Source organism: Miniopterus schreibersii (genome assembly GCF_964146895.1).
Source record: "Miniopterus schreibersii genome assembly, chromosome: 1".
Lineage (NCBI taxonomy): Eukaryota > Metazoa > Chordata > Mammalia > Chiroptera > Miniopteridae > Miniopterus > Miniopterus schreibersii.
Genome location: NC_138101.1, coordinates 165,330,903 through 165,353,395, shown reverse-complemented (window position 1 = coordinate 165,353,395; position 22,493 = coordinate 165,330,903). Strand labels below are relative to the sequence as shown.

General features: G+C 44.7%; 1 protein-coding gene across 7 annotated transcripts in view; it reads left to right on the top strand.

Moving 5' to 3' along the window:
* The first annotated feature begins 240 nt into the window (after positions 1–240).
* Positions 241–22,493, top strand: part of NIN (ninein) — a 94,870-nt gene continuing 72,617 nt past the window's right edge. For 5 of the 7 annotated variants that reach the window (XM_081147421.1, XM_081147425.1, XM_081147426.1 and 2 more), the window contains exons 1-4: positions 309–386; positions 903–956; positions 9,617–9,820; positions 20,676–20,757. In XM_081147421.1, coding sequence (XP_081003547.1) covers positions 9,638–9,820; positions 20,676–20,757 — 265 coding nt within the window. In that variant the 5' untranslated portion in view covers positions 309–386; positions 903–956; positions 9,617–9,637. Of the gene's footprint in view, positions 387–902; positions 957–9,616; positions 9,821–20,675; positions 20,758–22,493 lie in introns of all 7 variants that reach the window. The other 2 variants (XM_081147424.1, XM_081147420.1) reach the window with 2 other exon arrangements.

The following is a 22,493-nucleotide window of genomic DNA, read 5'->3' as shown; positions in this document are numbered from 1 at the left end:
AGCGAGCGCCCCAGCGTCACGCGGCGGCGAAGACCGCACCGGGCTCCCACCACTGGAGCAGCCGGGACCGGACGCTTGGTCCCGAGCAAGGTGGGGGGCGGGGGACCCCCCCCCGGGTCCCGCCGGCGCGGGGCGCCCCTCCCTCCGCTGCCCGCACCGCGCGGGCCGAGGAGGCGGAGCCGCGCCGGGCCCGCGCCGGCCTGGCCCCTCCCCCGCGCCGGCCTGGCCCTGCCCCGCGTCCCGAGCTCCGGGTGGCCGCGGCCGAGCCGGGAGCCGAGCGCGCTGGGCGCGGCCGTCCCGCTGCCGCCGCCGCCGAGTGCGAGCCCCGAGTGCGCCCGCGGCCATGGTCCCCGCGGCGGCCAACGGCGCGTGAGCCCCGGGACGCGGTGAGCGCGGAGCCCGCTTCCGGGACCCCAGCTGCGCGGCCTGGGGGTGCGCGGAGGCCTCGCGCTGTCCCCGCGCCGTCGGTGGGGCCCTGCGCGCCCCCGCGTACCCGGCACCCGGACAGGCGGGGCTCCCCCTTCGGGCCCGGGGCCAGGGTGGAAGGTGTCCGGGCTGCCGGGGCGCAGGAGGCGGCCGCGAGGAGGCGGGTGGCCTGGCTGCCCGCGGGCCCGGACGCTCCCCGGGGAGCAGCGGGGAGGGGGCGGCTTTGGGGGCGGGAGGAGGGGCGGGTCGCGGAGGCGCGGGCTCCGCGGCGGGGCGGGCGGGGGCGGGCGGGACGCGCGCCGCAGCCCCCCGGAGCCGCGCTTTTGTAGAAGCTGGTTCCTTACATATGGAAATGACGGTCGCGGGGGTCCCCATTCTCGTCCGTTTGAAGGACGCCCGCCCAGAACCTCTGCGCCGCCTGCGAAGTATTGTCCCGCTTCTCGCGCCCTAACAAAGCGCCCGCCTTCGCTTTGCAGAGCCCTGGAGGCGGGCGGCCGGCTGCGCGGGCGCCGCGGAGAGGCCGACGGAAGGTAGGCGGGGGCGGGGGCGCGGGCGGCCGGGCGGTGCGGCGGGGTGTCGGAGGGCCCTCGGCGCGGCGGTGGGCGGGCGGGTTGGCGGCGCGTCTGCCTCGCAGGCTGTCAGGGGCCTGGGCGAGGGGCCCGCCTTCCTGCGGCACCGGGTCGCCGCGCGGCCGCGCAGTCGGGGCGGACACCTCCGCCCCCCGCGCGGCCCCGTCCCGCCGCCCCCCGACAGCGGCCACTGTGTGCGGGTCCCGGCGTGGACTTGAGCCCCGGAGGGAGCAGAAGGGGGGGTGGCTCTGTTGCCTTGTGCCACCCAGGCAGGCTTGTGATTGAGAAGCTCGGGAAAAAGAAGCCCGTCTGGGGAAACCCGAGGTGTCCGCCTGCGCTGCCCTGGAAGTGGGGCTTTTCCAAGGCGTGTGGGGTCGGCGCGCACGGAAAGACCTTCCCAGGGCAGTTGCTGCTGAGAGAGGGGGTAGGGCAAAATGACAGGCGTCTGTTGCCTGAAAGCCTTGCTCGCCACACCGGCAGGATCGAGTGTGGCTGTTGCGGGAGAAGCCAACGGGGCTCCCTCCAGGAGCGGGGCTCCTGCAGCCCGCAGACCGGCCCTGACGGAAGCACGGAGCTGCGGAGACGCCGACTGCGGGGGCTCCCTGGCAAGTTGAAACAGAGAGAGACGGGGAGAGGCAGTTCCCTAGCCTGGGCCCTGCGAATCAAAGGGGGCTGGAGAGACTGTTCTGCCAGGTGCCCTGTGTCCAGACCACTTAGCTCTCCTGAGATCTGCCGTCTTCCCTCGCCTGGAACAGATCCCCTCCTGGTGTTGAGAATTCCCCAGAGGGGCTCGCCCTGCAACGTAGCTCCTGAATTAATGCAATGAAAACAGATTGCGTGGTTGTCTTTTGTGACGGAGGTGGTAGGGTTAGAGTCCTGATAATAAAGTCCACTGTGGCCCGTGGGCTAGGCTCCTGGGACCTTTTGAAGACTCTCAGTCGGCTCCCTTACGAATGTTAAAATAAATCTATGTTTACTTGTTTCCTGAGGCTCGACAGTCTGCAAGGAAATGCTTTGTTTTGGAGTTTGTTTCTGTGTCAGCTTCGTTTTATCTTGATCTTCCCTAGTGGCTAGCACCTTGGTGGCTGACCTGGAATATTGGCAGATCTTGCTTGGAGTTGGAGGGGGCTGTGCAAACTCCCAGACTGTGTGTGAAAGTGAGGCTAGCGGCCTGGCTGCGGGACCAGTTTCTTGTGGCCTCTTCAGCTGTTGCCAGTGTCTTCGGGAGGTCAAGTGAAGTGCTGAGGAGTTTCCTGCAGATTTGTTTACGTTCCCTTATTATCTGGTGATTCCTTAGAGGAAAGCATTCTGAGGTGCAGTGTAGATAAAGGATAGGACTTACGGATATTCCAGATGGGGCGAAAGCAGGAAGAGGCTTTATAGGGGGCAGTGGAAAGGGAGCCATCACAGGCACAGGCTTTGCATTAAAATGTGACGGATTAGTCATTTTAATAGGCACCTGCTCAGAATGGCATGGATGTCTTTCTCTTGTGTTTTGGGGTTTTTTTTCCATTGTAGGTATGTGATGACCCCCCTAATACCAAAAGATATTAACTGTCCGGAGGGGGATGCCTAGCGCTCCAATAAATTCTGAACAATCAATCTTAATTTTGATAGGCAATATTCTCATCATAAGTTAAATGTTGTGCAGATGGCTTTCTAAACTAATGTTTCGCCAATCTCGATGCTTCCATTTTATGTTGATAATAAAAATACATTTTTATCAGGCTAACATTGATAAAGGGGTGGCAAGTGTAATCAGAGCATTTTTGAGGGATTCAAACAGCCTCAAGTCTTTTTAGGAGGTTTATTTTTATAGATCCTAATTATTCATTAATAGGCCAATAAATTATGGGATTTGAATTCTGGCTACTGAACTTACATCTGTTGGGCAGGGGTTTGTGGAGAGACTTGCTGAAGCTTGCAAAAAGATATTTTTATCCTATTTACAAATAAAATACTTTTAAAAGATTATGGGTATATGCAAGTGAGCAACTTTGTTTAAAATTAGGATGCTTCTGTATTGCAACTTATACTAGCAACTAACCATTTTTTTCCAGCTTTTGGATGGAAAAATTACAAAGTATTTATGTGCTAATGCTAACTTAAAACACAAAGTTGAGATAACCTATTATTTATAGATGTAAAAAGGGAAGCTCTTCACTTTGACCCCAGGGAACTGTCCTCATAGCTGCAGGCATTATACATTAATTTGAGTTAATATGGCTCAAAAAGTGAAAGTTGTTGTAAGCAGTCTCTTTTAAGAAAGTGATGAACAGTCAGCAGTTTTTTGCTTTTGTGGTTTTACTTCGTAGCTGATTATAGGTTATTGAATCCACAGTGTGCTAGGCTAATGATTTTATTCCTCCAGCTATCCCGAGTTAACAACTTGAATGGGTAAGCCACCTAGCTATTAGGTTTAATAAAAGCTTGGCTTTGCTGCATCATTCAGGATAGGAAAATACAAAGTTTATTTATGTTTTAGAATAAATACTAGTAGGATACTCTTAGTTAAATTAAACTTTGTAGTGTAGTTAGCAAAGATTCTTATTCTTTCAAATTTAATGTGACTTTTTTTCCTGTGTGGTAGCATTTAAGTTTTTGTTTTATATTTTTATACCATGATTTTATTCTTGATGATCCTCTTGTGCTTTTGGTACCCAGCTAGAAATGAGGTGCTATCTGAGCAGAGAGGAGACTATCACAGTAATCAGTTTGAGCCACAGTAGTTTGGGGCAGAAATATTCTATATAGATATGTAAATGGGGACAATTGCTTTTTGTATTAAGCTTTTGCTAAACTTAAATTTATTCTTGTCCTTATTTAATTTTATACTGAAATTTGCCCAAAATGGCAAGACCGGAAATCTTTGCAGCAAATTAAAGTGCAGAAAAGAGAGAAGAAAAAGAAACATTTTAATATGATCATTGGCATTATGAGGCTCTGACTTGCCAAATGGTGAAAGCTTGTTTATCACTTTAGTTGTAAAGTAACTAAATTAGTCACTTGGTGGTCACTGCCTGGTCTGCAGACCCCCAACAGCTATGTCTGAACACAGACCCCAAAGCATCTATTATAATACCCAGCGAAAGCAGCTGAGCCAAGAGGGACATACAGGCATTCCTCATAGCTGTTCAGCTGCTGGACCATCTGGAGGGGAAATAAAAGGCCTGGGCTAGGGGCTCTGGCATTGTGCTCATTTATTATTTGGTCTTCCCTTGCCAGGCTTTGTCCCCCTTTCACTCCCTCTGGCCCAGAACAGACGTCTCCTTTGGCCAGGGTGCCATTCTTACAAGCTCCTTTCTATGTCTTGGATGCTGGAAAGTTCATAAGTTCACATATCCACTTCATGCTGGCCTTGTGTTGGGGACTTCATCATTCCAGCTGCACCTCCACCTAGATCCCTTCCAGCCCCAGTTGGCACTGTGATTTCACCAGCCAGGGTTGCCGAGCGGAGCACAATGACACCGCTCTGTAATGGACATCCCTGTCAGGGTCTGTGCATTTGGCAGACTTGTTTTGAATTATTTGGAAGGAAAATGCTCCAAATAGTTCTCATTATGGGTGGCTACTGGGTGATAAATGCTTTGATGAATGGCTCTGTGCATCTGCCTCTTATTTAACTGTCTCCAGTTAGAATTCCCAAATATTGCCCACACTGGCCCTTTTATTCCAGAGGAGTCATAAAGGCTTCTGACAATTTGATTGGGAAGGTGGATGGTTGAAGAGAGGCCCAGGTTTGTGGCAGGCTTTATGAAACTGGAATTGTTCTTGGCTATTTGAAGAAAGATTTATGACTCCAAACCCAACTTTCTTTATCTCTGAGTAAGATTCCTGTCATTGGTGGGCATCCATTAGGCTTTGACTCTGAAAAGCACTGAATTGCACAGATTAGACATATTTAAGTGTTTGGGGGAATTAATTTAACAACGATCAGTTCCTGCACTTTGCCCATTATTGAAGATACGGGATTCTTCATGATCACTTTTACATATAAATGTATTTCTTTTATGCCCTGAATCCCAAAGATGCTTTAGGGGAAAGAGATTGCTTATTCTGTGTATCCCTAATGCCTTGGAGGCTATAATTATTCAATAAGTGGACCGAGGTTGGGAGGGAGGAAGGAGCCCCACCCTCCCCACTCCAACCTGGGGGAGTCCGCGGCCGTCAGGTGTTCCATGGTGGTTCCTAGTACCTGGTACTGTTCTGCTGCTTAACACGTGAAGGTGGAGATAAGTGATTTGCCAATGGTATCATTTCAGTGGTCCCCCTCGTGTGTATGTGTAGGACTGAGAGCCAGTGGAGTTAGAGTCAGACCAGGTCCCCAGCCTCGGCTCCACCCCCACGTTAGTGCTGTATGCTTGGACAAGTTGTGTGCTGTTGCGAACCCCCAGTGTCTACATCTTAAATGGGAGTATGATACCTAAAGTATTAGGATGATTAAATGAGATCACATAGGTAGAATACTCTGCGTAGGCCAGACTTACAGTAGTAAATGCTTGGAAACTTAAAAAATTGTTTCTTCTGAACTCCCAACTATATTTCAGCCATTCTGTTTTTGTTTCACATTAAATTGGTCCAACAGTCTGCCTTTAAAGAGTGAGGAAACGTTGAACTTTATCTACTGCCATCACTATTTAGTAATGTAACATGTCAATATACATCAGACGTACCCTGCCCATTCTTGCTCTCTGGATTCTGGCATCCCACAGCTCCTGTCCTGTGTCATTAAAGGCAGATCTGTGGCTGATTGACTTGTGTAAGTTACCTCTCTTCAGTTTATTCTTTGTAAGTCACAGGTATTTTCTTGGTGGTTTTCTCAATTCCTCTCTTCACAGCTTTCTCTGGGATTCGCTACTCTCAATTGCTTACCATATTTAACCCTCAGGACAACCCTTCCAGATGGGTATTATTCTTCCTGTTCTATAAATGAGGGGACCAGGGAAGGTGTGTTTTTTTTAAGTTGATTTTGAGAGAGAGAGAGGAAGGAAGAGGGATAGAGAAAAACAGTGCTGAGAGGCATCATCAATTGGCTGCCTCGGGCACGCCCCCTACTGGGGATCAAGCCCGAAACTTGCGCATGTGCCTGGACCGGTAATTGAACCTGTGACCTCTTGGTTCATGAGTCGATGCTCAACCACTGAGCAGTACCGACCAGGTCAGGGAAGGTGTTCTAGTACAGACCGTCCTCCAGAGCCACATCCCATAACAAACGCAGCTGAAGTGTGAGAATCCCATTGGCTCACTTACTAACTCCTTGAACCAGACTTCACACAGCTCTGCATGGTCCAGTTTGGCAGTGGACGCTGGCTTTCTGCTTCTGTTTGGTTATGTCTAGGACTGAAAATGCCTTTGAAAAAGAGTTGGAGTGGGAGGGGAGTACAGGTGTGTTTGTGGACGAAATAGGCATTTCAGACTCTTCATATGCTCATTTCTGTAGCTCTCATTCAGATTAAGTTTTCATTCAAGAAGTCTCCATGTACCCAATCAGCCCACGTTTACTGTGCCCTGATGTGGAGAACACACTGTACTGTGCATTTGGAGGAAGCTGTAAAAGAAAAAGAAGTTGTGGACCCTGCCCTTAAAGAAATTTCTGGCAAATGGGGAGAAAAAAATTCTTGCCCATGAAATTACTGATGAACATTTGGGGAATAATATCAACCAGTAAAAACGCATTCTGTGCCAGACAAGTACTGACAATTTGTCACCATATGTAACATCTTTTGGATGTTTCCTTACATATGATCATTTGTTCTGCAGGGGTAGGGCTGTTTCCCCGCTTTAGTCAAAAGAATGTTTTCCTAAGCATAGTGTCTTGGGAAGGAGAGAGAAAAAATATAGAGATTAAAAAAAAGGAAAGCTACTGAAAAATGAAAGAAGGTTTAAAATCCAGTGACTTCCCAAAGAGCAGGGCAAGATAGTTTATCAAATTCAAAGCCATGGGTAAGATCAAGGTTTTTCAGTACATTGTGAGTTTTATGGCCCTCTTTCATTGGTTTAGATCGACAAATCCTCAACCCCTCCCCCCTTTTTAATGTTTTTATTGATTTCAGAGATAGGAAGGGAGACAGAGATAGAAACATCGATTAGAGAGAAACATCGATTGGCTGCCTCCTGCATGCCCCCTACTGGGGGTCCAGCCCAAAACCTGGGCATGTGTCCTGACTGGGAATTGAACCAGTGACCTTCTGGTTCATAGGACGATGCTCAGCCAACTGGGCCACGCTGGCTGGGCAAAATCCTCAACCCTTAAATATAGTTCTTAAAAGGGGAAGTGTTAGAATTCTCTCACTTTGGGTTTTTTTTAATATGCAAAATCAAACAAAAGCAGAATAGTCTGGCTTTTATGAAGCTGGTCAGATTACAGCCCATGGGACAGGTAAACTGAGAGTGAGTCTGAGCTCTATGGCAACCCTAAAAATCCCAGAGCACCTTGGGGATCCTCAGCAGATTTTAGCTGACAATTAACTGGCAGACTCTAAGTGAATCTCATTAGCCAAGCCTTGGCCTCTTCAAAATTCCTAACTTTGGTGGCTTTGCTTAGCACCTTGGTGTTTCTTTTCTGTTGCTCTGATGTTTATATAGCACCCTCAACTTATTTTGAAAATATTTACATAGTGATTACTTAGTCCAACAGACCAGCTCTGGGAAGATAGCCAGAGCCAGCAGTACCTTAGTAATAGAAAAACTGATAATTAGGAGGAGAGACCTTCTGATACCAGGAGTCTGGACCAAAATGGTGCCACTGCTTGTTAATGAGTGGCCCCTGTAAAAATTGAGTTACATGGCAGAGCTGAATGGAATCCATCTTCTGAGTCCACCTGGTTCAGCTGAAACCCTTGGGAAGATCGTGGCTCTCTTTTACCTCGTCATGTTCTGAACAGTTGTCTGTGGAAAGAAAGCCACACAGCCTAGAGCATCCCTGATTTGTATGGAAGGCTCTCTTATTTTCAGTGCTGGCCATGTTCAACACGTGTCCCATGTTGTAATGACCTGCTCCATGGAACATCACCTCTAGTCAGAGTTTTCTGACCCAGGGCTCGGTTTACTTAAAGGTGCAGTTTTTCAAAGTAGAATGGTGTTTGCAGGAGCTGGGGGAGGGGAATGGAGGAGTTGCTGTGTTGCGGGTGTTGAGCTTGTCCTGCAAGATGAAAAAGATCTGGAGACCTGCTATATAACAATGTGCATATAGTGACTAATACTGCACATTTAATTTTTTATTAGGGTGGATTTCACGTTATATGGTTTTTATCACAGTAAAAAATTATATTGGCAAGATAAATAAAATTTTTATAAAAGGTGCTGCTTTTTACAGTCAAGGGCTGGTTCTGAGAGCCTTGTTTCAGAAAGCTGAGGTCACTGTCTCAAGGGTATATGTCGTGCTTGGCTTCCATTGCATCATGGTTGAAGGTACCTCCAGATACGCAGGTGGCAGACTTTGATTGGAAGTCCTAACACATTAGAAGTGAATTGTTGTGCAAGCCAGTCTGTCAAACTCAAGGCTGAGAGCATTCTCTGTCAGCTCTCATAAAAAAATGGATTTCATTCTTCACATATGATATACCTAGTACTTTACGGTGTATATTTTTAGTAAAAATGATTGTGAGAGTTATTGATACTCCATGTTATTATCCAAAATGGAAAAACAGAAGGTCTGGGATTTGGGTGGATCAGAGAGGTGGAAGGCAGAGTAACCAGGTGAACAGAGGTGCGATGGCCTAGATGCTAGAGGTCCCCTGAGACTCTGTATGATTTGTATGATCTGTGGCTCCTTGGAACCTCACTGTCTGAAAGGTTGGAGTATTGTTTTCTCCTTTCTCTAGGCAACTAAGCATTATCTAACTCTCCCTGGGACTAAAGCCAGCTTCAGGGAATACTCTTCCTGTCACACCTCATGTAATTGCACCATTGGTTAATTGAGTTGCTTTTTGAGGAACTTGTGGAAAAGGCATTTGGTGCCTTGTAAACAGAGAGGTGGTTTTGTATCAGACGTATTCATCCAGTGCCTCCTGCTGCGACGCTCCGGTCTAACTACAAAGGACGTATCCAGGCTGCGGAAGAAGCAGCTCACCCGAGCCAGCAGCTTGCAACATCTGGGCAGGTTGGCTGGAGCTCATGGACTTGCACGGAAGCTCTGGCCCTGTGGTCTGTTGGCACTAACAGCTACTTTATTTGAAAGTAACAATTACTTTATTTGGCTGCCAGAAGGGGTCTTTCACTGTAAATCCTGGGCCAGATGAGCTGATAAGAGAATCGCTCTTAGTCTTGAGTTTGACAGACTGGCTGGCCGCCTGAGGGGGTGCCTTTCTGCCTACAAGACTTCCTCATTCTGGTCATGTTAGCCTTTGGTGACCCACCCGACCTTGTGGGTGACCTGACCTTGTGGGTGTGCCCCGTGCAAGTGCATGGGGCAGGTCACTGGCTAGGGCTGGGTCCTGGAGAGACCCGTGGTCTTGCTGGTGAGTGTGCAGCGTTACCTCTCCTGCTGGCCCTGCCCAAGGTCCTGATCCACCGGCACAAGGGGGCCAGGGCATGCAGATGGTAGGACTAGTATGCTGAGGGGTGGCAGTGGCAGGATTCCAGGGGCTGCCACAACCTGTCCTTGTCTCTGTCCTGCACAGGTGAGCGCTGTGGGCTATGGGATGGATGAGGTGGAGCAGAACCAGCATGAGGCCCGACTCAAGGAGCTGTTTGACAGTTTTGACACGACGGGCACTGGGTCCCTGGGACAGGAGGAACTCACCGACCTTTGCCACATGCTGAGCTTGGAGGAGGTGGCCCCGGTGCTGCAGGAGACGCTGCTTCAGGACAACCTCTTGGGCAGGGTAAGGCCTGGGGAAGAGCATGACAGTGGGAAGTGGGTGCAGTTTCTGTCGGGGCCTTGGGGGTGGGGCAAACCACGCCTGTTGCAACTTATTTCTAACATCCTGGCCGTGTGTGGCCTCAGCTCTTAACCTGAGAAACAGATGAAATGTAGTGGGTGTGATGCACAGTGCAGCTTGCTCAGGAGACGAGGGCCTGCTGTAATCTGCGCCCTGGGAAGATGTGCTTTGAGATCTTAGCTAAAGAGAGGAAAGGAGGCAACGAGAGGATGGTCTCCAACTTTTTTCTTAAAATGATCCTTTGTGGATCATTTGATGGACTCCATTTTCGTCACTGAGGCGGCAGGTAACAGATTTCCAGGGACAAGAAGGGAAGTGCAGCAAGGAAACTGCCATTCACAGGAAAAGCAGATTGCGGTTATGACTTCACTCCCCATAAAGTGATTTCTTCTGTGGATTGCTTCTGGGGTGAAGTATTAATTAAACTTTTACCCAGGAAATAAGGCAGGAGAGTAAGTAAATACAGTGCAGGCTCATTTAAAACCCAGCACGACTCACTTCCAGCAGGGATGTGTGCGCGCTGATGTTAACTTCTGTGTTCGATGACAAATAGTCACGTTCTCCCCATAGATCCGGTCCCGGAGATGAGTGCGAGGTTTCCTCTTTTCCCTCTTGCTCTTAGTGGGAAGGACGTTTGATCCGTCACGACCGGATATTGCCTTCCATGCTCATAAATATAATTAAGGGCATCATTGTATGGCTTTGGGGTGAGCCTTGCTGTTAATTTTTTGAATGGATGAGAGGAGCAAATGGGCAGTACTTTCTGAGCTCTGTGGCTGGCACTGCCTCACTTTTAGACAGTGTTTCTATCGTGGGGTGCAAACTGAGGAAGCAGTCAGGAAGCTCAGCCTCATTCCAGTCACGGAGCTTCCTTTGCTTCGTTTAGCTTTCGTTGCCTCTGAGCGGACAGGTTGGGTAAGTGACCTCAGATACCGAGTGATGTATGGGCTCTCTGATGTGAGACAGGCGGGAGTAGCGACCACCCTGACGTTAATGCACAAAGGATGATATTCTCAGGGGGTTGGCACCACGAATGTGGGGTTTAACAGGGCCCACCCTTGAAGAAAAAAATAAGTTTTTGCAAAACTAGGATCATTCTTCGCCACTTTGGAGGAGTTAGCTACTTGTGAATACATGTGGTCCCCCCAGAATGCTAAAAATTTTGCTTTGCAAACAGAAACGGGGGTTTGAGGATTAAACCATGCAATCCTCATCATGTAACGCACTCAGGTGTTTTTTAGTTCTGCCTCGATCCCAGACACCCTGGGGAGCCTGAAGAGTAGCTTTTCCCACTGCGGTCCTTGGAGATCTCAGGCTCTTTGGTGTCTAAGGAATGGTATGAAAAGAGTGGGTCTCACTTACCACTTGTGAAAGCCCGAGAAGACATAATAGAACGTAAGGTTTCCTTGAGAGCTCGTGCTGGAGTCGGTGTAAATGTGGGAGCCCCTGCCGCGAACAGATCACACCTCAGCAGCAGGTTGGCGGTTTGCTCTCCAGATGTCGCACATCTTCGCCCTCAGTTGGCAAAACTGAAACAGGGGAGCAGCTATCGATTGATTTGTTAACGACCTGACATCACCCCCCTGCTTTCTGTGTCTGCTGTTTGCCTGTGAATAAGGAATACCTAAGTGGCCTGTAGCGTGATATTTACTTAGTGAGCCCGTGATAAAAGTTAAATAGATGTCTGCATATTGATTCCATGTGGGAGTCCCTGCTGATTATCTTGAGAGCAGGGTTGGCATGAATTAATGCACTACTGTTAAATTTGCATTTTTTATGAAATTGAATTATTTTCCTCAGATGATCACATAAACTTCGCCATATGTTGTTAGGACACTCTATATGGTCTGTCATTTTACATTATAGGGAAAAAAATTCCATAGAAGTCACAGAAGCAATCCATGTGCTAGCACCTTCTTGGTATATTGAGTAGTCCTAAGTTGTAAAATTATATGTTTTTAATGCCAGTCATCTTCTTCTCTTCAGATATTATTTATAGAGACCTTATCAGGGTTAGGAGTTTGGCTTAATAAAACAGGAGAAAGAGATTGTAGCATGACAATCTAAATCTGTTCGTCTATTAATTAATTCAACTGATGTGTGTTGTGTTGTATGCTTCCTGCATGTCAGGCATTCTGATAGTCTTATGGGTGCAACTTACAGTTATGGTAAACTACAGTTTTCCATTAAATTGGCATTTGGATACATTAGTACCTATCAGCTTCCTGGTTTTAATTTTATCTTTTAAACCTTAGCAAATACAGTTTTTAAATAAAATAAAACTTGTAAGTTTACCTTTATTGGAATGGGCCTCAATCATTTTTCCTTGAAAATAAATAAGATGAAAGGTACTGCCCTTTCCCAACTAAGAGCATGAATATTGTCTATTTTTTTATTTTAAAATCTATCTTGAATAACTTTGTCCTTTTTTCCTTAAAGCCTCATGTTTCTTTTGACAGTTGTTAAGGAAAGTAACTTAAATCGACCTGCCATTTTCATGCATTTACTAATGGACCATTTACCCCCAAATTAGGCTTCAGTTCACCTGTCCAATCTTGATTTATGGCTTGAAGCCCTGTCCCCCCACCCCCTGCACAGTGGTTATACAGGGTGGGGCAAGAGTAGGTTTACAGTTGTGAGTGCACAAAACACAGTTTATTCTTTATTATTATTTATTAATTATTTTCTGTAAGAACAACTGTAAACCTACTTTTGCTTCACCCGGTACGTAAGTGTTTGAAATGCCTAAAGATTGTGAATCACCAGTTTGAAGCGAAAGAGGGCATTGCTGGTAGGCATTTGCTACTAGTTTATCAGAAGAGTCCCATTCATATCTTTGTCAAGGGACTCAAGACACCAGAGAATTTATAGTCCGGTCACATAATGTATCTGGCGATACTGGGAGCAAATACTACAAACATTTGAAAAAGGGAACCACATTAGCTCTTTTATTGAACTAAGTTTTCATCTAAGCATTTGATACCCATTGTAGGTGCTTCCTGGTTTTGTGTCTTTTGAATGAAGTGTTCCTATATGCCTCTCTCTCTCTTTTATTAGAAACCTGGACATAAATATGATAATTTACCTTGGTTTTATTGAAGCCTTTAATTGTATCCTGTTTTTAAAAATGCACGTTCCTTTTATTATGGAATATACCAACTTTGAGACTAAACAGCCCCCTTTGGTTTTGATGAGTTTCCTTGCTGTATTATTTAATATGAATCTGGCTGCTGAAGGGCCCCATGCCCTTTGCACCTTCTAGAATCTGGACAAGCTGCCTGGAAGCAGAACTCATCATTGTTTCCAAAGAGCTCCATAGGTATGTAGACTTCGGTCATCAAAGGCACTTTGAAATATTTTAGTATTAAAACTTGATAGTTGTACAAATATATAATTTTTCTCAGCTTTCCCACCATTTATTTTAAAGTGCTTAGAGTTCTTTTAAAAATGTCAAGATTAATTTCACATGGAGGATTGCTTTTTTGTTGTTTCCATTTCATTAAAAGCTTTTAAAGGTTTTTTTCCTCTTATACACATTTTAATCATTTGAAAAGTAAGTCAGACATACAGAAGTACTTCCTAATTTTTAGAGAGAGAGAAACAAACATGGATTTGTTATTCTACTTATTTATGCATTTATTGGTTGCTTCTTGTGTGTGCCTGACCAGAGATTGAACCTGCAACCTCAACGTATCTGGATGACACTCTAACCAACTGAGCTACCAGGCCAGGGCCCGGAAGTACTTTCTGGTGGTGATCGTTTGGACTTGTTCTCTGTGTGCAAAATTACGCTTGATCATCAAATAGTGTCTATTTATCACTACCTCGTGTTCATGCTCCTGTTTCATATTATTGATCTGAGGCTTTTTTGAATGCATTGGAAGGAATGGCAGAAACATTTCTCATTGCACCTCTTAAATGTCTGTACCTTTGCCGAATCTCACTGTTTAACCGACATAGAGTAACCTGAAATGGTGAAGGACATTTTCTGATTCCTAAGTTGACCTTGTGACTCTGGGTATCTCTCCGTCACTCCCTTCCTTTACAACAGTCTCATCTGGGGTTGAATTAAACTCCTAAGGGCCTGTGGTTCCCATTTATAGACAAAAAGCCATTCTGAGTCAGAGGCTACAAGACTAGTTTCCATTCTGTATGAGCACTTTCTTGTCAAATTCATTGCAAAACTAACATTGGTTTTGCAATACAGTGAGCCTTGAGCCTCTCAGAGGTATTTAGTTTGACAGAAGCAAGGGCGTAGGGGAGAGCTGTTGGGAGGCCTTGTGCTCTCAGCAAGAATTGGGAACAAGCACCAAATAGCTTTTCTCTTCTACCTACTTTATTCAGTCATGATCATCTCTTTCGCCAGAGAAAGTATGGTCAGGAATGCTCACTAAATTCCCACAATATCTCACTGATACTTTTATGAGTAACATCTTGTCTGGATGAGGGGACTTAAAGTTCTTCAGTGTCCATCACAGATTTTTAGACTTAAATGTTCATCTATATGACAGAGAAACCTGGAATCCAGAACTTGGAAAAGTACAGTGACGTATGCAAGGTCAACCAGCTTACTTGAAGCAGCATCAGAATGGAAACCCAGATTTCCTAGTCCCTGAGTGTGACTGCCTCTCCATAGCCTCCTCAGACTCCAAATACACAAAAATGAGTCTCATTCTCTGTCCCCCTTCAACCCACCCCCACCCCCACATCAAGACAGTATACTATGGGGGCACAGTCTTTAAAAGTCAGATCTGGATTCATATACTGACTCTTGCCAAATTGCAGCCATATGGGCATATTATCTTAAATACTCTGAGGCTCAGTTTATTTTTCTGTATAATGGGAAAAATAATACCCTCCTCATAAGATTATAATGAGGGTTGACTTAGATTGTGCATTTCAAAGAGCCAGGCACACAGTTAACTATTATGCTCTGTATCTTCTTTCTTCTCTCCTAGAATGGGTCTTTGGGAAATAATGAGTTTCCAGCAATGACTTTCAGAGAAATTTTAGAGTGGATTTCCCAGAAACTCTCGTGGTGGTGGTTTCATCTATTTCCACCAGAGGCAGGGCTCCTTGGCTCAGTCTTGGAGCACAACTTCACACAGTTGCTTTAGGTTTTTAAAACTTGCCTCTTCAAAGGCCTTTGCCTCTCTCCACATTGTCTGTAGTAAATGACACTAAGCTACAATAACTCAAATGCTTTGCTTAGACTCTAACGTTTTGTAACTATGTCTTTCATTATGAAACTACATCTCTTTGTTCCTCTGTGTTAGCTCTCTTTGCATAACGCCGGAAACATCATTTTCCCCTAGGAGTCTGTATTTCTATACCCATTTCAACTAACACTGTTTTGAATGTTGTCTCATCGACTTCCCTTTGTGTACTGGATACAAGCCTCCTTAGTGTGAAGATAGTCACGTGGGCCTTTGTCTTGTTTCATGAGCTCGCTTTGTTGAACGCTGGCTCAAGCTCTCTCCTCTTGGGTCTGTTTGAAGTGCTGCCTGCACACATATGGAAACTGTATGCACTTGATCTACCAAGATTGCACGAGATGATTTTATGCAATGTTAGGTTCCTTATTTTACTTCCTGTTGCAGTTTTTCTTTTGTGGTTTAAAAATAGCATTTGTCTCTTACGTGGTGCTTAAATTATTTTTTTCAGAGAGGCAAATTGTGTTTCTAAAAAAGCATTCATAGGAAATTCGGAGAGCAAAAGTGATGAGGTAAATTTCTATTAAGCGGTGGTGACACATGACAGAAAATATCAGACTTGACTGGTCTTCCTGTTAATTTAGTTTAAATGTCATGTGTGTTTTCAGTCAGTCACGTAATTTTTGCATTGCTGCAAACTGCCCTTTGAGGCACACAAGATAGAGGAATGCTTGTAAAATGAATGGCAGCAATTATTATTCAAATGTGGAGGTGCCAGTGGGTGAGCTGGGTGTGCACAGCTCCGAAGCTTGTTACCGCATGAGATTTAATTGCATTGTATATTTGTGGTAATTTCTGAATTTTAACGTAATACAATAGTAAAACTCCCTTGGAGGAGAAAAAAAAATGGTACTTAAAAATTCCAGGTACTGAACTTAGCGAGCCTGCTGATGCAGGATTCTTTGCAATCGAGGGCATTTATTAACATTTTGGTTCTGGGTTGTGCCCTAAGGGGCTTTTCTGCCACATCAGTATTCATGAGCATTGATGGAAAATAGCACTCACCTGCCTCCATTAGAGAACTATCTTCTTGAAAGATACGGAATTTACTTCTGTCTGAAGTAGAGGGTCCAGTGTCTATATATCCTTGCAAGAAGGCAAATAAAGATCAATTTAAGAATTAAAGCTGTTCCAATATTTTTTAATTGAGGTAATATTGGTTAATAATATTATATAAGTTTCAGGTGTACAGCATTATAATTCACTGTTTGTATACACTGTAACATGCTCACCACCAAAAGTCCAGTTTCTATCTGTTAGTATATAATTGACCCCCTTTACCAATCCTCCCGCCCTCCCCCACTCCAGTGGTTTTGATCAGTTTGCCAGGTCTTTTGTTTTTGCATTTTTAGATATATATATTTTTTTTGGTAGGGGAAGAAGGGGTCACCTGGATAGACATGGTTGGGTTATGAAGCACTCCTGAGTTAATAATCATGTATAGTGTTTTATAGACCCTTTTCTAAAATGTTTCGGGTTTAATATATTATAAGTTCATTTTAGAAAACTTTAAGCTGTGCCTGTGAATATCTTAGAGAAGTCAGATGTCACCAAATGTCTCGTTTTCCTCCCTGCTGGCCAAGTAGGATGTGCCCATCTGTCAGAGGCCCCTACCAGCTTGTTTTTGTCTCAGAACACTTACCAGATTCTACCTTGTAGTTACTAATAAACTTTCTTTTGTTCTTCCCCTGCCCATCCTCCCACACTGAAGAATCTAGAGTGTAGCTGAGAAACTCCTTGAGGGCAGAGGTTATGTATCTCTTGATCTTGCTTCCTCTGAAGCCCCAGTGGACTGCTTCATACTTACAGGCTTTGTGAAAAGTTGAGGGTTTGAGTTGGAGCAGCAGAGGGATTTCCTGAGAGGTTAGACCAGGGGTGGATCAGCCTGGGGCAGGTGAGTTGCTGCACTTTAATGTGCCCAGTTAGAAGGCCTGGGTTCTCCAAATAGCTCCTTCACCTGAAGACGTGTGGCCTTGGGCAAGGCACGGGCCTTCTCTGAGCCTCTCTCTCAATTCTAAGGAGGGATGCCTGCCTTGACCATCTCACATGGATATTATGAGAGCCGAATGACCAGATGCCCAGGAAAGAATGAACTACACTAATATCCCACTCATCTAGTATTATCCAGGACCCCACATTAATAAAATGATCTAATAACTGGATCTCTTACCCCAATTAGTGATAGCCTCTTTTTTAAAGGTTAGCCATTGGGGATTAAAAATTTTTTTATTAACACCTTGCCATAACAAAGAGTATATTAAGCATTATAAGGTTTTTCTCTTATCATTTAAACCTTCTTGGTCTATCACCTATTCTTCTATGAGAGTGATACATACCCTCAGGATTTATTTAGCAGCACAGAGATCCTTGCCCCCACCCTAAATAATCCCAGCCTATTAGGTTTTTGAGGCCATGTACCTCTTTTATATAGTTTATATAGTTTTTAAAAATAGTATGTTAAAGTACAAAAAGTTTATACTCTTTTGTTGTTAGAGGGAAGAAGTCTTTCCTCCTTCCCAATATGTCCATACTTATTTCTTGTGCTTGCCTTGGAGCACCCCTTCTTTTATTTGCTGTTTCTAATCTGTAGCAGGTTGAGAAGCAGGATAATGAAGCTTAAAATTAATCAGGTGAAGTGAGAATATAGAGCTTTTGAGCCCTGGTCAGTGTGGCTCAGTTGGTTGAGTGTTGTCCCCTGCACCAAAACATTACCAGTTTGATTCCTGGTCAGGGTACATGTCTGGGTTTTGGGCTTGATCCCCCCCAGTAGGGGGTGAGCAGGAGACAGCTGATCCTTGTTCCACTTTCACATCCATGTTTCTCTCTCTCCGTCTCTCCCTCTCCCTTCCTCTCTCTCTCAAAACCAATAAAAAGTCTTTAAAAAAAATAAAAAGAGCTTGTGAGTTGGTTCAGTGGCAGCTTCTTTGAGAGGACTGTGGGCTTCAAGGCACTGTCGTCAGCTTTGAACACCACTGCGTGTGTCCTGATTGTCTGCCGTGCTCTGGATCACTGACTGAGAGATAAACACCCTGCACATAAATGAGGTTGATACTGTCTCAGAAGTTGGTGAGTTCGTATGAGACCTAAGCCTCCCTTAAATGTGGTATAATAAAGCCTTGGGAGTGTATTAGAATTAACTTCCAGATTATAGCGGTTTTGGTCATTTTTCAGAGGGAGTAAATCTGAGGTACAGAGACCCCTGGGTGATTTTCATGGCTGACACTCACTGAATTGAACTGTTGGGACAACATTCAGAAGGGCTTTTTCCACTTACCTCTCTCAAAACTTGTATCTTCAGAAGACCCAGCAGAGACCCCAGAGACAAGTGTGAAGGATTTAAGTCTCAAGACGAGCACTTCCCTTCTGAAACAGGAGGCTCTTTCTGTTCAGTTCATAACTGTGGCAACGAGAGACTTAGGTTTCATTCAGGTCATCTCCATTAGTATCTTAAGACAGAGGAGAAACCAGATTTGGGGTCCCCAAACACAGCAGACTGGGTCACTTGTTCCGATGCTGGACACCTGCACAGAGCGTGAGGGCAGGCTCCTGACTTCCCTGCGGTCCCCACCCCCACCCCAAGTTTGCCTACTCAGCTACCTTGGTCACACTCATATGGCCCTGTTTTCTGTGAAAGTAGTGGAAACAGTCACCCAATCACTATACCTATTAGCATTAACTTCAACTTGCTGAGTACCTAGTTAAGTCCCAGGAAGTTCTAGACACTTTACAAAACTTTCATTTTATCTCCCTAACACTGCTAGGATGGAGGTGATAGTATAAATAACAAAATGCATGCAGTGTTCTCAGCACAGCGCCTGCTTGACTCCCACGACATTTCCTGAGAATTTGTGCTCCATGGCAGCAGGGATCTTGGGTCACTCATTCACGGCTGTATCACGGGGCCAGGACAGTGCCTGGTGCATAGCAGCTGCTCAGTAAATGTTTGTTGAATGAATCGTAAATATTAGTTGTTAGATAGCCCCATTTTTACAGGTGACCAAACCAAAGTTCAGAGAGGTTTAGTAATTAGCCAGCTCACAGAAGGAAAAGAGTGGCTGAGCCAGGGTGGGAACCCAGAGCCTGTAGTAAATGCCTGGAAGTGCTCCTGAGCAGGAGAGCCCTTGGGTGTGATGTCTGTGGACTAGCTGATTGGGAAGGTGGCCTTGCCCTGGGAACTGGGGCTGGGATGCCTGAAGCCCACCTCTGACTCAGGGACACACACGGCAGGGCCTGTGCCTCCTCCCTCCCCCAGGCTTCTCAGCAGCCAGGCTTCTCAGCAATTTGTCATCCGTGAAACCTAATTAGCACAGCTTCCATTTCTACAATCTTTTAACCCTTTCATGATTGTATGGCCCAGGCTCCCTTGACAGGTTTCTGCTCTGGCTCTATAGATTATGCTGATTTTTAGTTTACATGGTCTGAAGGAGTATGATTTTGGAATGTAAGCCCAATTATTCAAAACTAATGTGGTAGGGAAATCATATATACTTTGGGAGAGTCTGGAAAATTGCAAATGTATACAATTTTATGACTGGAATCTCAATGGATTCCTCTCCTTCGCTTTGATTTGCCTGGATAAGACATTATGTGATTTTTCTCCTATTGTTTAGGTGACTTATGAGGTTTGTTGCTTTTCCAGTTTTAATTTGAAAGTGTTTTTTGTCTGTCAGTTATATTTAAACTTCTAGACACTATTTTGTAATGATGTCCAAAGAGACCCATAATAGCACAGACTACAAACTTACTAACTTTGTGTTTAATATGGGCTTCTGTATAAGTAGATGCCACATTATCAAGCTAGAATGATGGGAAGAAGAAATAGCATCCCTCCCCCGGCCCCACTGTGAGATCACATACATGTACGTTATAGAAAAGTATACCTGGTCATAAAGAAAATCATTTTACACCTTTAACCAATGTGATATCTGTATTCTGGGTATTTACTTAAATAAAGCTCAGGTTCTTTCCTACTTCAGTCAAGGTAACTGTGTTTTTAAGAATTCAGGAAAATGCTTTCCAAGGTTCTTTTATCCTTTGGGTTTGCTATTGATTCCTCCTTGTTTATAGAATCACAGGGGCCTTGGGAGATAAATATTACATGCCTGCCCCAGGCAAGACGATATTCAAGTCATCCTCAAAAGATAACTTACTTCTTTCTAGAAATTTGAAGAGATAAAAGAATCTTTGGGGCACCATTACAGTGGATCATTTACTTGGGAAGGTTTTCCTAATATCTAACTTAATGACTTTCTCTTCTGGTCTTGTTCAGAAAAGTAAAAGTTAAGAGTTCAAAACACATCTTTTTCTGCATTTATAAAAAAGGTTTTGCTATATAGCTTTTCCCCTCAGGATTGAATAAATATTGATATTAAAATTTATGACACTTTGGTGTCAGAAATAATCAGCCCATTTTCCCTTTAGTGTTTTAGAGAAATGAAGGAAAAAAAGGAATAAAAGCAGGTTGTGACTGACTTCAAGGCTCTCAGGATGCTAACAGATGGCTCTAGTACCTTGTATGTAGATGGACTTGTTACTTTAGGACTGTGGAAACTATTCTGAATTTATTTTTAATTGCTTGTTTTTAGGTGCATTTTGACCAATTTAAAGAAGCATTAATACTTATCCTGTCTAGAACTCTATCAAATGAAGAGCACTTTCAGGAACCAGGTAAGGACACTACTTTGTCTTCTCTACATTCCCCTTTAAAAGTTGTGCAGGGAAGAATTTGGGTACCTCGAAGCATGTCTGAACGATTTGGGGCATCTGCCTTTCACAGATTAAGCAGTTATTTTCAGTGACTTGCCTTTTGATATTATCATAAAAGCCTGCAGCTGTTGAACACTAAAACGAGACTTCCCTACGACAACAGCGAATTGTAGGAGAAATAACTGTATTGTTTCTAGGCACTGTGTCAGATGGTGTGGCAATAACTCACTCCTGGAATGGACAGTGAAGCCAAAAGGATATGAATTGGGAGGGGTGGATTTTGCCTAAAAGAAGAAAGGTAGCCAGTCTAGAGATAATTTTATTTAGTCCTAGTGAATGGATAACCCTCTACTCCAGACGTTATTGCATTTTATTGTAATTGTTTCTCTCCCCCTCTCAAGTGATAGTTCCTTGAGAGCATTTGATTCATTTTTGGACTTTTAGGACCTAGTAGGATGCTTAATCCATAGTAAGCATTCAAATGTTATGACTTTAATATATTTCACTGAGTTTTTAAAAGGTACCCTAGATTACAAAACACATTATTATTTTATGTATCTCTAAAAAGAAAAATTATTGCCAATTATGGTAAAATGCCATTGATTGCAAGACACATCCTAATTTCAGTGTTCAAATCTAGGGCTGTGTGTGTGTGTGTGTGTGTGTGTGTGTATCTTAGAATTCATGAAATACGGTAAATTCTAAGGGGAAGTTTATAGTGTTGAAATTTGTATTACATGCAGTCCAGTTTTATCAAATCAGTGGTTATTGGGCTAGGGGTTGATTATAAAGGGGTATGAGGGAATTTGGGGGGGTGATGAAACTGTTTAATATATTGACTGTGGTGGTAGTTACAGATTTCATGAGTTTTTCCAACCTATACAATTATGCACTAAAAGGATGAAATTTACTCTGTGCAAATTATATCTTAATAAACCCTACTTCTAGAAGAAGAACATCAAAAATGTAGTCCAGGTGTATGTATGTTTTTTGGTGTTTGTTTTTTTAAATATATTTTTATTGATTTTAGAGAGAGAAAGGGAGAGGGAAAGAGAGAGAAACATCAATAATGAGAGAGAATCATTGATCAGCTGCCTCCTTCATGCCCCCTGCAGGCCCCCTGCTGGGGATCGAGCCTGCAACCCAGGCATGTGCCCTGACTGGGAATCGAACCGTGATCTCCTGGATCATAGGTCGATGCTCAACTGCTGAGCCACACCGGCCGGGCTTTAGTCCAGTTTTTGATACTGAGGAGAAATCATTAACATTTTGCACTACAAGGAGTCATTCAGTGTGACCTATTTAGACGAAGCACAGGTGGAAACTCATTTCTTATCCTCGCTGGTGATCCAGTTCTGAAATGCTCCAGATTTGTGTCACGTGTATGAACACTGTGTTTAGCACTGTTGGATTCTGGACTGAGTCTCCCCCATTTTGCATATGGTGACCACCCTTAGGAAGGTTATCACTAACCTGAGGCTTGCCAGAGCTCTCTGGAAGTCCACGGTGAGCCTGGGAGGGAGGTTATTACCTTCTTGAGGTTTTCAAGACTAACATTAGAATTTCTGTAGGTGACCACTGCTGGAACACAGACTCTTGTTCTTGTGGGGTCTCTCATTTTATTTATATTTTTCCTTATTTAAGGTTTCTGTCATCTTGATAACAATAGTGCAATATCTAGGGGCCCTGAGACAGCT